Consider the following 16,885-nt stretch of genomic DNA (forward strand, 5'->3'; position numbering starts at 1 on the left):
ATTTCTAACTGGCAAATATAAGCAAAAGGAGTATGATAGGTTCATAAAATAGAGGTTTTCAAGAATTGATCGCTGTAAATTAATATCCCTAATCCATAAATCAATAGTACGCGTTTGCTTCTGAATTGTGAAGACTGACGAGCAACAAGCACTCTTTGGATAAAATGGGGACATTCACTACCAACTTTATATTCTCTAAAATAATAGTCAAATTCCTGATCATATTATATATAGATGCACATACCGTGACCTTATTACAAATTAATTCCTCAAACGTTTCCATTGTAGCAATGGCTTCTAAATTCTTTCATCTTGTAAAAGTTTCATCATTTCTCATAATCTTCCATTTCCTCAGCTTTCAATTTCTAGCAGATGTCACTCCAAACACTCCTCTCCCACCAGAAACCATTTGCAAGTCCACCCCTCATCTTCTTACTGCATATCTGTCCTTCCTCACAGCAATGCCAATGTCTACGACTTTGGCAGGTTCTCAGTCCAACAATCACTTTCACAATCCTGAAAGTTTTTAAATTTGCTCAAAAATTATCTTCGAGGCGGCTCAATTTTACCACAGCCTGCAATCCAAGCTCTAGAGGATTGCAGGTTACAGTCAGTTAATTTTTTGAATTGAACTCACTTAAAATAGCAGAGTCGTAAGATGTCGATCCATCTCCTGCACTCTTATTTCCTGTGATTATTGTCTGGTTGATACCGTCTCCAATCATCAACAAGTACTTTTGTGATATGATTGACACGTACTCTTGGTAAAGACCTGCAGTGACATATATCACGAAGTATCCTCAACCAGCAACAGAGTCATTTGGTGCAGCAGCAATGGCAGCATTGATGGTGGTGAAGTTCCCACTTCCATCTTGACTCACAACCACTTTGTCCTTGTCTAAAACCTCTTTACCTCCCACTTGAAGAAGCAAGAGTTCCTTTCCGAATCTAATATGCCTCTTGGGTTGTTTTGGCACCCCATTTCTGTCCTTAGGCACCCAACCCTTAGTTAAAAATGCCAAAGTGACACTGTACAACTGTGTGTTGATGGAAATTGGGATTGACAGATCACTAATGACACTCCCAACTGAAGAAGGAACTAGTCTTGTTAACTGCTTCGAGGGAGGTTGACAAGAAATCAATGCTTGACAATGTAAGCAACCTGCAATCCTCTAGAGCTTGGATTGCAGGCTGTGGTAAAATTGAGCCGCCTCGAAGATAATTTTCGAGCAAATTTAAAAACTTATAGGATTGTGAAAGTGATTGTTGGACTGAGAACCTGCCAAAGTCGTAGACATTGGCATTGTTGTGAGGAAGGATAGATATGCAGTAAGAAGGATGAGGGGTGGACTTGCAAATGGTTTCTGGTGGGAGTGGAGTGTTTGGAGTGAAATCTGCTAGAGATTGAAAGCTGAGGAAATGGAAGATTATGAGAAATGATGAAACTTTTACAAGATGAAAGAATTTAGAAGCCATTGCTACAATGGAAACGTTTGAGGAATTAATTTGTAATAAGGTCACGGTATGTGCATCTATATATAATATGATCAGGAATTTGACTATTATTCTAGAGAATATAAAGTTGGTAGTGAATGTCCAAAGAGTGCTTGTCGCTCATCAGTCTTCATAATTCAGAAGCAAACGCCTACTATTGATTTATGGATTAGGGATATTAATTTACAGCGATAGGTTCATAAAATAGAGGTTATCAAGAATTGATCATACTCCTTTTGCTTATATTTGCCAATTGGAAATTTTTTTTCTTCAAACAATTCTTTCCAAATCAATCAATTAATAAAAAAAATCCTAAAAATCCCAATAAACCAAAAATGAGAAAAACACTGGCGAGGGAGAATGGAGGCTACAACAGCTGTCATATATACGTTTATCAATATGAATAGGAAAATGTCAAAGAGATAACATTTTCTAAAAATCACAATATGCCTTATTTGTAATTGAAACGTAGTTGGTTAACTTCTACAAATTGACAACAAACAATTTTGAAATTTTTTGAGAATGAGTTCCTACTCATCTTTCAATAGTCAAGTATTGTTTCGTGAAGAATAAAAATTAAGTCGAGTTTCAACCGTGAATTATTTGGATTTTCTGGATTTTCTGGAATCCTCTAGAGCTTGGATTGCAGGTTACTTACATTGTCAAGCATTGATTTCTTGTCAACCTCCCTCGAAGCAGTTAACAAGACTAGTTCCATTCTTCCTAGTTTTGATGCCGAAGATGTCAAAACTTTGCTTAATGCAATTTTGACCAACCAACAAACTTGTTATGATGGCATTCAGTCTCTTCCTTCTTCAGTTGGGAGTGTCATTAGTGATCTGTCAATCCCAATTTCCAACAACACACAGTTGTACAGTGTCACTTTGGCATTTTTAACTAAGGGTTGGGTGCCTAAGGACAGAAATGGGGTGCCAAAACAACCCAAGAGGCATATTAGATTCGGAAAGGAACTCTTGCTTCTTCAAATGGGAGGTAAAGAGGTTTTAGTCAAGGACAAAGTGGTTGTGAGTCAAGATGGAAGTGGGAACTTCACCACCATCAATGCTGTCATTATGAAATGAACACTGTTCCACCTTATTGGTGTTTAAACAAACACAAACATCTCATTTGTGTCCCTAATTTTGTGCCCAAAGGCCACTTTTCTTGTAGTGAAACCAAAGGGGTTTAAATAGTATTACCCCACTCTAACTAACACTAAGGCCTTTTGTGGTAAAATCTCACACCTGACGAATTGGACAGGTAGTAAAGTTGGGGATAGTATCGGTGTCGTTAGAGTGGGGCGGGTCCGGCGATCCAAAAATTCCAACAAGCAGTTGCAGTCTGAAACGGGGGTGATATGTCAGTGTTCTATAGGTGCAGGCTTTGAAGGCTATCGGGACACCTTGTACACACATTCCCGCAAACAACTCTACAGAGAATGTGATATCTACGGAACAGTAGATTTTATATTTGGCGATGCTACCGTTGTTCTCCAAAACTGCAATATATACCCTCGTCAGCCTAATAAAGGGCAATCCAATGTCATCACAGCTCAATGTCGAATGTACCCGGATTTCAAAACAGGGATTTCAATACACAATTGTACTATTGAACCTACACCCGAACTGGCTTCAAGTAACTATAAGGTCAAGACCTATCTAGGGAGGCCATGGAAGAAGTATTCGAGAACAATTTACATACAAACTTCGATGGGAAGTTTAATTGATCCAGCTGGATGGCTTGCTTGGAGTGGGGATTTTGCACTCAGCACATTGTATTATGCTGAGTACAATAATACTGGTCTAGGATCAAACAATACAACTAGGGTTCAATGGCCTGGTTACCATGTTATCAATGCAAGAGATGCCGCTAACTTTACAATCTCCAACTTCTTGGAGGGGGATATTTGGTTGCCTAACAATGGAGTCCCTTACACGGGTGGTTTAATTTGAATAACTTGTTGAACTGTTTATTTCATTTTATGCGCAAGCTAGGTTCTCTACTATAATTTCAAAATGTAATATGTATGGTATCTAATTTATATTAAAATTAATTAAATACTTCTAGCTAGAAATGTCATTGCCATTTATGTATTTCCGCTCTTTAATCCTATTTTCACTGCTACTGCTTTGGATAAAAGTTAATAATTTTGCAATTCCAGGAATTTCCAATCTTCTCATCTATCTAAGAACTTGAGGGGTATAGTCATTTCGATTATATAATCAGCATCTTCTTTCAGATGACAAACTTTGAAATTGAAGCATATTTTGATGATGAATAGAGCGATGGGGTTGTTGGGGGTTTCCATCAAAAAGCGGTTGAATTTGAAAGTGGTGGTGGGTGGTGGCCCTCTTTTGTTGGGGGTTTCCGTCAAAAAGCGGTTGAAGGTGGTGGTGGATGTCACTCCTTTGATTGAAGATGGACGCGGTGGTGTCTTTTGGTTTATTGGATGTGGTGGCAGGTGGTGTCTTCTGGTTTCTTGAAGGTGGTGGCGGCGGGGTCGCTCGTTTTGTTGGGGTTGAGAGCGATTTGCCGGAGGTGTTTGCATGGAGAGGTGAATCGATGATGAAAGAATGCAAGAGAAAAAAGTGGGCCCAAAACTCCAAATACGGATGTCTTTTAATTTTTAATTTTGGTAATGATGGGATGCAGTATTGAGAAAATATATACGTGGGTAGAGAGTAGCGAGTCTCCTTAGCATTTTTTTTATAAGTTTTTAAGTTAAGAAAATTAATGAAAGTAATTTGAAAATTTTGAATTTTAACGATAAGGACAAAGTAAATGATAAAGTGAATAGTATCAGAATTGACTTTTTAATATAAAAATATAATTTTTCATTAAAGTGAACAGTACCGAATTTTTTTTGTTAAAGTTCCCTTTTAAGTTTTGATTAACCTTTTAAAATTTTAATCAGGATATTTTAATTTATGTCCATATCAGCATTTTCTTATTTAAATAATTTACTTGTCATTAATGTACATACTCATTTCCGGTTTATCCACTGTCATCACTTATTAATTATTGAGTAATATTATATTTATCATCTACTTGTGCATATTTTTAGACCATCTTCAACTCTTAGATTAAAACCTAAGATTTTTAGTTCAGATTCAGGTTGTTGATGTACAAAATCAGTGAGGACTTTGGTACAACAGAAAGTGTCAAGTTTGTGAGCTTCACTAGATTGCTCCGGTCACTAGTGTGGATAAGTATGTAAATGGATAGAGACAAGGAAGCAAACAGAAGATGTATGTGGTTCACCCAGATTGGTTACGTCCACAGAGTAGAAGAGTTCTCATTAATTGTGAAGGGCTTACACAAGTACATAGGTTCAAGCTCTCCTTTTGTGAATACCAGTGAATGATTTAGTACAAATAAAATTAGGAATTATTATGGGAGAATGATCTCCTTTTATAGAAGAGAGTTTCTAGGTTTGTTCTGACATTGACACGTGTCGTGTTGTGATTGGCCTCTGATATTGACACGTGTCACGCTGTGATTGGCCTCCTGGTTGGAAGGAAACTATTCTGGGTCCTTGACGGTATAACGTTGACCGATGCTTGGTAGTTTCGGGATTGGTCAAGTATGGTACAAATAGTGCTCCCCTAAGTTTCCGAGTGAGAGAAGCTCCTCGGTTGGGGACTTGCAATATCCAAGCCGCTGAGTAATCACGAAACTTCGAAGTACCGAAGTGTGGTATCGTTTTCACTTGCCTTATCTGTCTTATAGGTAGATATGACATCTTCTCTAGAAGTACTTTTCCTCCAACCAAGGGTGGTTTCTTTAACCAATGGAGATGCACAAATGTATCAATTTCACTTGAAGCTTACTTGTAGTTTCGAGCTTGATCAAGCGCGATACAAACCCTATAGTAGGAGTCCCCCAAGTCTCTGAGCGAGGAGATCTGCCGAAAGAGGTGACAGACAAGGTAAGCAATCTGAGTTCAAGCAATCAGTCTCAGATCAGTAGTTTGATTTCGAGTTCTGGCTGATCGTTTTCATTCTCCCTATCTTGCAGGCAGCAAGAAAGATAAAGAAAAGAAAAATGAGAAGAGATGATATGTGATACTTTTGCTTTTGAAGAAATAACTTTCCACAGGCTTATTCTTGAACTGGGCTGGAAGGTTTTCTAGTTTCCTTCAGAGTATAAGGCCGACTCAAGAATATGAGGGTCAAAACAAGTCCATCAAATCAAGAATGCGTTCGACCTTGATGATATGGGATACTTTTGCTGTTGACAAAGTAATAGATGAATCGACACGTGTTCTGTTGCGCTTGTCTCCACATGCTTCCTTGTATTCTTCTCACTTGCCCTATTTATTCCTCAAGCAGATGTGGTATCTTTTCTGGAATCATAAGATGTTGAAGATGAGTACTCGAGAGCAATGCCAAGTAAGTAATTAGGCAAGGAGTTCCAGGCAGTCAATTCCTGATTGGAAGCTTGATTCCAAGTGCTGACTGATTGCTCTTTTTCTCCTTGTCTTGCAGGTAAGAACAAAGGCAAAGGAAAAGACAGGGAAAAAGCATGATATGGGATACTCTTGCTTTTAACCCTGATGATATGCGATACTCTTGCTCTGGTGTGGCTTGTTTGCAGAGGTATTATCGGGGGGAAAAGAAGTTGAGTATTTCGAGAGACTCTGCTGAGAGTGCCCTCTCGGATGTGGAGAAAAGTTGAGCATTTTGTTTTATTTACAGGTCTGCCTGGGTGTGGAGGATGAAGGTCAACATATATAGGAATTGTCCCAACAGCAAGTAGTAACGTTGTTCCTATACCCTTCTCGATCATAGCAATGTAGTGGGAGCTGCAAGATTCACGTGTTTTAACTTTGTCAGAGCACTTTGAAAAAGTGGTATGTGGTATCTGGAAAGCTGATGTTGCATGTGAAGATTGCAAATAAGCTTTATCTAAGGAAATCTGGCTCTTGAAGTTCGAAGAGCGGTACCTCTTCGATTTTTGAACATGCAATCCTATCGGGGATCTGGCTCTCGAGTTTCGGATAACGGTGCCTCTTCGATTTTTGAGAAAGCAATCCTGTTAGGAGTTTGGCTTTCGAGATTCGGAGAGCAGTGCCTCTTCGGTTTTTGAGAAAGCAATCCTGGTAGGAGTCTGGCTCTCAAGATTTGGAGAGCGGTGCCTCTTCGATTTTTGAGCAAGTATTCATGGTGGGAGTCTGGCTCTCGAGATTCGGAGAACGGTGCCCCTTCGATTTTTGAGCAAGTAATCATGTTGGGAGTGTTTTCTTAATGTGAGTAAAGGTTGGGCATTTTTGCCAGTCTGCCTTGTGGGTAATGTTAGGGTAGCTGGACTTTCAAAATTTATATGTCTAAACTTTGTCAGAGATCTTTGGCAAAGTTATCTGTGGTACCTGAGGAGCTGATGTTGCATGTGGGGATTGTCAACATATTTTACTCAGGAAAATCTGCTTCTCGAAATCCAGAGAGTGGTGCCTCTTCGATTTTTTAACAAACGGCCCTGCTGCCATTTCTTTTATAGGGGCACCAATTGTGTGCAAGAAGTACATTCAGAGAGTTATTGCTTGTAGGAATTTTCCTCTTGTTTTTGTACTTCAGAGATTTATTGGACCTCATTTCTCCTTCATCATTTCTGAAAATGTTTGGCCCATCCAACCGTCGTTTTGACTTGAACTTTGGTGAAGAGGCAGCCATGCCTCCTCAAGACAACATATGGCACTCATCCTTCTTTATGTTTGCTTTTTGCTGAGAATAATAAGGATGACTGTCATATCTTCTTTCATCCATTAGCAACATGTGGTTAGGTTCATAACTAATCATGTAAATTGATTTCATGAAGTTCTAGGATAAATGTCATATTCTAGGGTTCAAGTGATGTTCATAATCCTCTTCATTCTTAATGAGTTTCTAGGTGCTAAATATGAGTATATGCCATGCTAGGTTACACCTACAAATATAAGTTTTATGTATATGCCATGCATCTAACATGCAAAGTAAGAGAGGATTTATACAATCTAGTTATATACCATGCTAGATATGTGAACCTCTTAGTTGTGCATTTGAAAGGGATAAGTTAAAAGATCATATCACTTATTCAGGAATGTTTAGGGGAAGGCCTTTGTTTATTTGAAGTCAGATTTAAGTCCTAAAAACGTTTCTAACCTATTCCATGTCTTAGGTTTGTTTTTAGATAGTTCTAATTTTTCCCTTTTCTTTCTATCTTTATTTCTTTTCCAAAATTACTTAAACCCCCATTTTAGCCAAAATGGTCCCTGAGATTTGCATAACACATCACTTTGGTCCCTAAGATTTCAAATCAATAGAAGTGGTCCCTGAGAATGTCCACAATCCATCATTTTGGCCATTCCGTTAAAAATTCCGTTAAGTGTCCCGGAGCTCTTGACCGGAAGTTTGGGCAATTTTCAAAGCTTCGTAACTCAATCGTTTATTAACCAAATTCAACCCATAATATATCAAAATGAAGATAGGAAAGTGTAGAATAATATTATACCATTTGGAAGCTCAATGGTTGCCAGAGAGGGTCGGAAATTAGCCTCAAAGTTGACTGGTCCGAGGGAAAACTGGAAAACTCGCCGGAAACTGGGTAAACTTTAAACGTTCATAACTTCTTCAATACTCAACAAAATCAAGTGATTCAAAAAAAAATCATACTTATCAACGAGACAAATAGAATGGTATATTTTTCAATGGCTAACTCGTCGTGGTTTGGTCAAAAAACGCCTCGAAAGTGGTTGTCTTGGTCTCGAGTTAGTAACTTTCGAGCCATTTTTCAGCGAAATAACGGCGATTTAGCCATCAAAAAAGGTACCATGATCTTCATCTCATCAAGAAGTATGATTTTCGTTTTTGAATCACTTGAGTTCGTTGAATATTGAAGAAGTTATGAACGTTTAAAGTTTACCCAGTTTCCAGCGAGTTTTCCAGTTTTCCTCGGACCAGTCAACTTTGAGGCTATTTTCCGGCTATCTCTGGCAACCATTAGGCTTCCAAATAGGTATAATCTTCTTCTACACTTTCCTATCTTCATTTTGATATATTATGGGTCGAATTTGGTTAAGAAACGATTGAGTTACGAAGCTTTGAAATTACCCAAACTTCCGGCCAAGAGCTCCAGGACACTTAACGGAGTTTTTAATGGAATGACCAAAATGATGGATGGTGGACAATCTCAGAGACCACTTCTATTGATTTGAAATCTCAGGGACCAAAGTGATGTGTTATGCAAATCTCATGGACCATTTTGGCTAAAAAGCCCGATTTTGATTTACTTTAAAACCACCAAACCAATCACTTCAACTCCTAAAATCTATTAATCAAAACGCAAAATTAAGCAAATTGTTGTAAATAGTGGGTATGTATGCCCACATGCATATAGTAAGCCTTTTACTATGTTGCTTGTGATTTGCTTCTATAAAAGCAAGTCTTATGGAACACAAAAAAAAAAAAAAAGGAGATGAATGTGAGGGACTCACGGGAGAGAGAGGAAGGAAAAGAAAGAAAGAAAAGAGAGGAAGGAAGAGGAAGAGAGAAAAGAGAGGGAGAGGAGAAGAGATAAATAGAGAGAGTTATCTTTGTACTCTTATTATTTCAGATTATAATGAAAGCACCACTGCTGCCCTGAGGACGTACTCCAGTCACACTGACTATAGAGGAACCTCGTAAATTTTGTGTCTTGTTTAGCTATTCCACTGCACACACCGTTGATTTGATAACACAAATCCATTTCACATTACATTGCATGCAAAAATCCTTCTTTCCAATACTAAAATGAACAGGTCCAATTAATATTAAAAACAAAACAAAACAACACATTCTTTGCTTGTTCACTAATTCAAAAATCAACCTAGAAGATCCAAGAGGATTTTCTCTATCTCTCTGACTCCGATGGCTTCCCCATTTAAATCCCACCCATCATTTCCCTTCCTTCACCCATCATTTGTATGGGAGGGTAATTTGATAATTTTAAGTTTTAGAAAAATTTTATTTATGTCATATTGTTGTGCATGTCATGTGCATATTATGTACATATCTCAAAATTCTATTTTGATCTCAAGATTAAGAAAATTTGGTCATTTTGTCTATTTCCCAAGAAAAGATCAAGTTATTTTAAAAAATTGTAAAAGAATCTCTGATGAAATTGAATAGAAAATTTGGTCATTTTGTCTATTTCCCAAGAAAAGATCAAGTTATTTTAAAAAACTGTAAAAGAATCTCTGATGAAATTGAATACTAAATCATAACAACTAGAGATTTTATAATTAATTGGTACGACACATATAATGGGAAATCGTGTAGTTTTGTATTAAAAATAATAGTAGGGATTAAATTTTTGAACTAAATTTTGTAAACTAAATAATATGGTTGTTAATTATTTTCTATTAATGACACTTATAAAAAATCTAGTTTAAAAATTTGTTTTACCTAGCATTACCCTAAAAAATGACTACTTAGAGCATCTCCAAAGGAGATGTCAAATTCAAAACATCAAATTTCAATTTGATGGCTGACTTGACAATTTGACACACGGTTAATATTTTCCTTCCACTCAATATGCCAAAATTTATTGCTTCATTTATGTTTTTTTTTAAATAATAAAAGTTGGGTTGTTATTAGTTTAAAATTAATAAAATAATACTTAAATAATAAATATGCTAGCATTTAAGGTAAAGCAAGTGAAATGCCTTTAGAAATAGCAAAATTCATATTTGAAGGCAGCTTCAAATTTGATATACCTTTGTCCATGTCAACTTAGCCTTCTTTTCTATGTTAGCTTTGACAACTCGATTGGAGAAAATAGTATGTCATTTGTTACTGTTATATATCTATGTGGCATTTTTGACATCTCATTTGGAGATGGTCTTATAATACATTTGACATCTGAATTGTATAACAATATTGAATAAAAATTCTATAAGTTGTAGCTGTTGAGCTAACTGATATGAGTGTGAGCACCTAAATTGAAAGCTCCCTATATCTAGTGTGTATATGTATATATGGGAAAGGGATCCTCTTCGAATCCCTTCCTTCTAATCCACCAAATCAGGGGATCCGTGCCGTTGAAATTTGATCCAACACCTACAAACAGGGATCCACTTTAAAAGTTATAATAACTTCAACCGTCGGATCAAATTTCAACGGCACAAATCCCCTAATTTGGTGGATTAGGAGGAAGGGATCCGGAGAGGATCCCTTTCCATATATATGCACCTACGTAGGTAATATAGTAAATGATTAATGATCAGTTAAGATGGTTCTGGTAATTATTGGTAGACACTCCCATAGTACATTCGTTGGACGGGATTCACGACCCACACAACAAACTATTAGCAAAATGGAATATATATCTAAGATTCTAAGTGAAGCAATGCATATATGCCATCCCAAAGTCGCTGTGTATGTTACAACCAATTACGCTTAATTATAGCCGTTTGATAGGGAAAATCACACCCCATGCATATATGCAAGAAGGACGAAGCAATGGCCAAGCTAAATTCTCGTTGCACCGACCATTTCTTTCTCACAGCAAAATTTAGCTCCATCCATTTTTTAAGACCTCTCCATTCTCTCTCTCTCCTTCAAAACCTATCTGTAAAGTATCCCATATATTCTTCCCCTCTCCCATCCCCACAGACCCCCATCTCCCAGTTGTAAATATCATTTCCCTCTAGACCAAGTTAAAAAAAAAAAATACAACGCCTCTCTTTCTGCAGCCTCTCTCCATGAATCTCTAATCGGTGTATGATGTGGTTTTCACGCACAATGTCCCGCTAATTTACATATGCATCATACAAATTATGATGATGATGATCACGAGCAAGTAAAGATTATTAATTGGCGGAGAATCACATTAAACACACCGATCTGGGTTGAAAAATCAAGAGAAATGGAGGTGCAGAGGATGAGGCAGTTGATGTTATTATGGTCTAGAATGCAAAGCACCCGTGTGGCCCTCGTGGGTGGGAATCACACCGCCGCCCGGTTTTGCACTCGCTAAATTCTTTTGGCTCTTCGCGCTAAATCTCCCTCTCTCTCTGTTCCAAAACAATCATTCATCTGCTCTCTTTTTTTCTCACAATTAAATCTTTTACCTGTCTTCACCAACTGGAATATTAGTCTAGAAGTTGTCAAATTTTGCTCACAGCATTAATACTCAATATTTTTTTTCGCGACTATGGCGATCAATTTGGTCCAAGGTTTCCGTACCAAACGCCACCCGAAGTATGCTGCTCCAATCGGATTGTATCCAGATGCCAAGTACTTGGTTATTCGAATTCCGGATTCTAGAGCCTTGATCCTCGTCGCTCGTTCTTTAATCTTGGCTTTGTGCATCGTCTTGCTCCCGCGGTTGAACTCACTCCTTCACACAGCAACCACTTCTTTGCCTGAAATAATTAGCTCATCCGACGTCGTTAATCTGAAGCTCCTTCCTTTGATCTTCCGTGACTTGGCCAACGAAGGCCTATACAAGAAAGACACACATAAAGCTATTTTCGTAAGCAGCGGAGACAAAGAAGCTGTCAAAGCATCTCAGTTCCTCAATAACGAATATATTAATGAGATCGAGCTTATCAACTCCGACATGCAAAGCTCAGTCCCTAAAAACTCAATCGACTTTGCATTCGTCTCTGCCTTCCCTGCCGCCTCAAAGTTCATTGAAAGGACTCTTAAAATTGGTGGGATTGTCGTGCTTCAGCTCAGCAATGACGCTTCCAACATCTTCAAGAAGCCTGACAACTATAAGATGGTATACCTGAGGCGATTTGACAAAACCATTTTTGCAATGAGGAAGACCAGCACCCGTGCAAGCAAAACTTCGTCCTCTACCACCACCTCTCCCACAAGGAGAAGGCTCTTGGCTAGGGAGGCAAAGAAGGAAGCGCTGAAGAATCTAGAAGATGTGCTTCTAGAACCCCCGAGAGCCTCGTCTGGGAAATCGAGGCGGTACTTGAAGCGAACGAGGTACCTTCCGGACTTGATGGGTGACTCACTCGAGAGCTACCCTAGGAGGGTTTTTATTGATGTAGGGTTGCCGGAGAAGGAAGGCAGAAGTGGGACGAGCTGGTTCATGAAGAACTACCCTACCCGGAACAAGAACTTTGAGATGTACAAGATTGAGACTGTGACAGAGGAGAGTTCCGGGAAGGAGGTGGTTCAAACCGGAATGTCGGAGTGGCTGAACAAGAATGTTAAGGAGGAGGAGTACGTTGTGATGAAGGCTGAGGCCGAGGTGGTGGAGGACATGGTAAAGAGTAAAGCGATTCACTTGGTGGATGAGCTTTTCTTGGAGTGCAAGCCACAGGGACATAATGGAAAAATTAATGTTAGGAGCCGAAGGGCATATTGGCAGTGCTTGGCATTGTACGGACAGCTTCGGGACGAAGGTGTTGCGGTGCATCAATGGTGGGGTTAGACTAAAGAGAGAGCAGAGGGAGTTCGATGAGTTCAGAGAGAGAGAGAGGTAAAAATATAGCAAGCAAAAACTGTCTTTTTTTTTTTTTCTTATTTTCGATTGCGTTTGTTGTGTGGTGTGTACTTGTATGTATGGGCTTGGAGTTCATATAATTCGTCGTCATGAAGAAAAAGAAGAAGCTGTCTGCAAGATCAAGTGACGACGATGAAAAGAAGAAGAAGAAGAAGAAGCGTTTGTGACACGAGGGATGGTTTCAACGGAAAGTTGGAGGGGTGTTCTGTTATTAACAAAAAAAGAAATACAGAGAGGGAGATATATATATATATATATAGAGAGAGAGAGAGAGAGAGAGAGAGAGAGAGAGAGAGAGAGAGAGAGAGAGAGTGTGTGTGTGTGTGCTGTGGCCAATTCCTTCATTGATTTTTGGTACTTGTATCATACAATCATGATTCAGAGCTATAAGCTGCTGAGATGTGTATGAATTGGGATCATGGTTTTACAGGCTAGTGAGAAATTTCAAAATTTGCTCATATATGAGTCGTCTAAATTCAAGTTCTCTAATAATATCATTTATGCATCTTATTAAGTTTATTATGTTTTATCTTGTGCGGATTTGAGTTCTCTAGTTTCACCAACCCTCTTGAGTTAAATATCTTCTATCTTGCAGTTGATAAAGAAAGGTTTTTGGTAGTAAGCCACTTTGGGGTTAGCTCAGTAACGAGGGCCGGCAGAGTTATGGGTCGGTAGAAGTAGGCTAAAGATTCGGAGTTTGAAAACTCCTTAGTAACCAAAAGGTTGTCAAGAATAGCCTATGGGTCATAAGTTACTCATAAGGGACTGCATTTTTGTTGAATTACTCAACTTCTTATTCTTGAGGTTAAAAAATTTAGTTACGTTCAATTGCTTGTTTTGTATACATATTCTAATATACAAGCGGTAATGAGAAACGTCTTAATCAAATATGAAATCTCGACTGCAAAAGTAAATGCTCTTAATCACTTGTTGCAAGCCATTAGCTATTAAAAACCTCTTTAAATATCTGGCTGCTGCACTAGCTCTTGTGTTTTGGTATATGTGTAAATGCTTTGGCTCACCAAAAGATTGGGACGAAGTTTGTAGTTGAAATCTGGAAGAATTAAGTGTTTGACAATATTAAGGTTGTTCAGAGTGCTTAAGCGAGTGCATGAGGCGCTCAGGCGGCCATCAATGGTTTCAAAGGGTTTTCCAAGTGTTTAAGCGTGTTCACGCAGCACTTAAGCAAGCAATGAGTTTTTATTTATTATTCTTTAAGGATTTAATTTTTCGTACTTCAACTCCGATTGTAACTTAGATTATTAACATAACGGGAATTGCAAGGGAGACGCCAAGAGGATTAGAGAAGATAACAAAAGAAACACCTTGAATTTGTAAGGGAATTCTTTTAGCCAAAATTGCTTCTTTTTACTTATGAAATTTCTCAAGGCGACCACGAAGACGTAAGCAAAAATTACTAAACCTCGTTAAATTCTTGTGTTTTTTAAACCTCAATGGCTACTTATGTGAAGTCCAATATTAGTCCATTTCAAAGCTTACCAAGTAACAACCAGAATCAAAAGCTCCAATAAGTCTCCTTCCAAAAATTACCACATACATAAAAAGTAAATATTAACAGCTTACACGCACCATCTCCAAATTCAACACCCAGCAAGCAGGCTTATCCTGCTTTTTTATTTGTCACAAATCACGACCTATATATATTTCTTTTGCGTTGCGACAATTTAAACACAGCACAAAGAGACAGAACACCAGAAACCATACACAACTACTAGTTAATTACAACTCTCACGAGCAATGCCAACGACAGAGTTGGCAACGTCAAACAAAATTCTAAGGTTCTGCTGCTGCAAGTTGGCTATCACGTTCAACACCGAGTTCACATTATTGGGAGCTGCCGCCATCGCCAAGCAAGCCAGAGAACCCGAGCTGCTGTGAATCAAGCTGTTCTCCATTGGCAGTGTCAACTTCAACCCCGTGAATTGCAACGTGATGGCTGGGGCCACAACTTCATTGGTGGCAGAAAAACAAGTGTCAAAGGCCCCTAATGACGAAAATGTTCCGTTCACTTGTTTTCTAAATTCGTCACGGAGTGCCATGTAGACGGGTTGCACAAATCGGGTTATGACCGTGCCCGAGTCTATGATGGTTCCGGCCCCGGTGTTTGGGTTGAATGCTAGAAGCTCCGGGGCAATGGGTACAAGAATCCGGCCCACACTGATTCCGGTCAGGTTGACATAGTACAGTGAGGGCCGGCGTGGGTTTCTTAGAAGTGGGGTGGTCCGGATAGACTTGGGTTGGCCAGCCGGTCCAAGCTTGAGTGACCCGGAAAAGTAGTAAGACTTGAAGCTTGGTAAACAATACGAAAACACGCCGGAGTAGAGTGACCCAGTTTGTGAGAGTAATGACATGGATCCGCGACCTAGACCCAATAGCCCTTGGGATGGGATGGACCCACCTGAGACGGAATTAATGCAACCAAAAGAGTATTTGGGAATAACATCTTTACCTAGTGTCAAAGCATCTTGTACTAGCGTGGCAGAAAATGATGAATCTCCACCATACGATTGGTTAAAGAAGCAACCGTTGGCCGCAGTAGACCCAGTGGTCGAGCATGAGAGCCCGCGAGCCTGCGCACATTCAGGCACTGAGCAATCTAGTGACCCGTATGTGCTGGATGAGTTGGGTAAGAAAGTGGTAGAGGAGCACCCTGTGCAGCCCGAACATGGGGCCCAAGCAATGTCATTGCTAGTGTCTAGGACCATGTTCATGAGCTGACCCGGGGTACCGAGCTTGAGCCGGACCACGTAGTTGGCAATGTTGAGGACCTGCTGGCCCGAAGCGATCGGAGCGGAGGTGGTCTTTTGGGCAACTAGGCTTGACAAGTAGTTAACCCTAGCTGGATCCTTGGAGGCCATTTTGAGGACTGTGGTGACCAAAGAGTCTGTTTTGGGTGGGGAGAAGGGATAGCATTTGCTGTAGGTGGGAATGATTGAGAGGTCATTTGAGCCGTCAGAGTGGGATGCACAAGAAGGATCAAGGGCTTTGGCAATGGAGATTAACAGGGCAAAGAAGAAAAATGGGGAAATGTTCTTCAAGTCCATGACTTTGGAGTCACGATATGGACCCTAAGCTGAGCAAAGAAAGAAAGCTTGTAGTGCGGGTCGAGGGTTATGAGAGCCAATATGTATATATATAATTTGTTGGGAGTTAAATTATTGTAGCCAATGCGTCCTTAGAATTATTGGGAATTTAAAATCTATATCCTCTAAAATCATGTGAAAATTATGGGGACCATTGGTGAGAATAAGGACGGATCAAGTTGGAGGATGTGCTGCTTGTGACAACTGATCAGTTGAGGATCCCAAAACAGCCAAGCTCTCTGATTGGTCCAAAAGAAGAATGTCGTTATTTAGTAGAGTTCAAACCCTTAAATTCTGTCAAATGAAATAAGGGTGAATGTCAAATTACTGAGTGAATTTCAAGCATTGCATTGTGTGATCTAGCATGTGTTCTAGTACTGCACAAGAGAGCAATTACATTAATCAAATCAAGCAAGGAAGTTAGACTTTAGCGTTCTTGATGATTTAACCATCTATGTAGCCTAATTTTCTTTTTCGGAAATGAAGAAAACCTAGCCGAGGGTCGAGGTGTTAAGGTAAATTTTGAGTAGATACAATCACATGAAACCATACGTATTAGGTAAATATGAATGTTTTATAATCTGTGAGCATTTGAATCTAGAACGTCTGAGTTTACAGCTCGTCTCATACTTACTTTAAATCGAGTGAGATTTTTGTTAACTTTTCACTAATCAACTCTTGATCTACTTCATCTGGCAATGAAGTCATGATATTTTATGAACCCATTTTGACATCCAGCTCATTAGCGATTCAAGTCGAATGATTTGACCTTTTTAAGTGTGGGGTGGACATAAGAAGACACCATTGGA

General features: G+C 39.1%; 2 protein-coding genes and 1 pseudogene across 2 annotated transcripts; 2 read left to right on the top strand and 1 right to left on the bottom strand.

Annotated features, from left to right (window-relative positions):
• The first annotated feature begins 282 nt into the window (after positions 1-282).
• Positions 283-3,446, top strand: LOC108171219 (probable pectinesterase/pectinesterase inhibitor 41; annotated as a pseudogene).
• An 8,215-nt stretch (positions 3,447-11,661) lies between these two features.
• LOC103416231 (uncharacterized) lies at positions 11,662-12,900 on the top strand. Its single transcript, XM_008354490.3, has one exon. The coding sequence runs from the start codon at positions 11,662-11,664 to the stop codon at positions 12,898-12,900; it is 1,239 nt and encodes a 412-aa protein (XP_008352712.2).
• Positions 12,901-14,510: 1,610 nt separating this feature from the next.
• LOC114821588 (aspartyl protease AED3) lies at positions 14,511-16,531 on the bottom strand. The gene has a single exon (XM_029094396.2). The coding sequence runs from the start codon at positions 16,035-16,037 to the stop codon at positions 14,709-14,711; it is 1,329 nt and encodes a 442-aa protein (XP_028950229.2). The 5' UTR covers positions 16,038-16,531; the 3' UTR covers positions 14,511-14,708.
• Between the last annotated feature and the right edge of the window lie 354 nt (positions 16,532-16,885).

This window comes from Malus domestica, chromosome 15, assembly GCF_042453785.1.
Source record: "Malus domestica chromosome 15, GDT2T_hap1".
Classification (NCBI taxonomy): Eukaryota; Viridiplantae; Streptophyta; class Magnoliopsida; order Rosales; family Rosaceae; genus Malus; species Malus domestica.

Bases quoted from the DNA above. Each gene is read 5' to 3' on its own strand.
- LOC103416231 (XM_008354490.3), top strand. From the start codon at position 11,662: ATGGCGATCAATTTGGTCCAAGGTTTCCGTACCAAACGCCACCCGAAG.
- LOC114821588 (XM_029094396.2), bottom strand. From the start codon at position 16,037: ATGGACTTGAAGAACATTTCCCCATTTTTCTTCTTTGCCCTGTTAATC.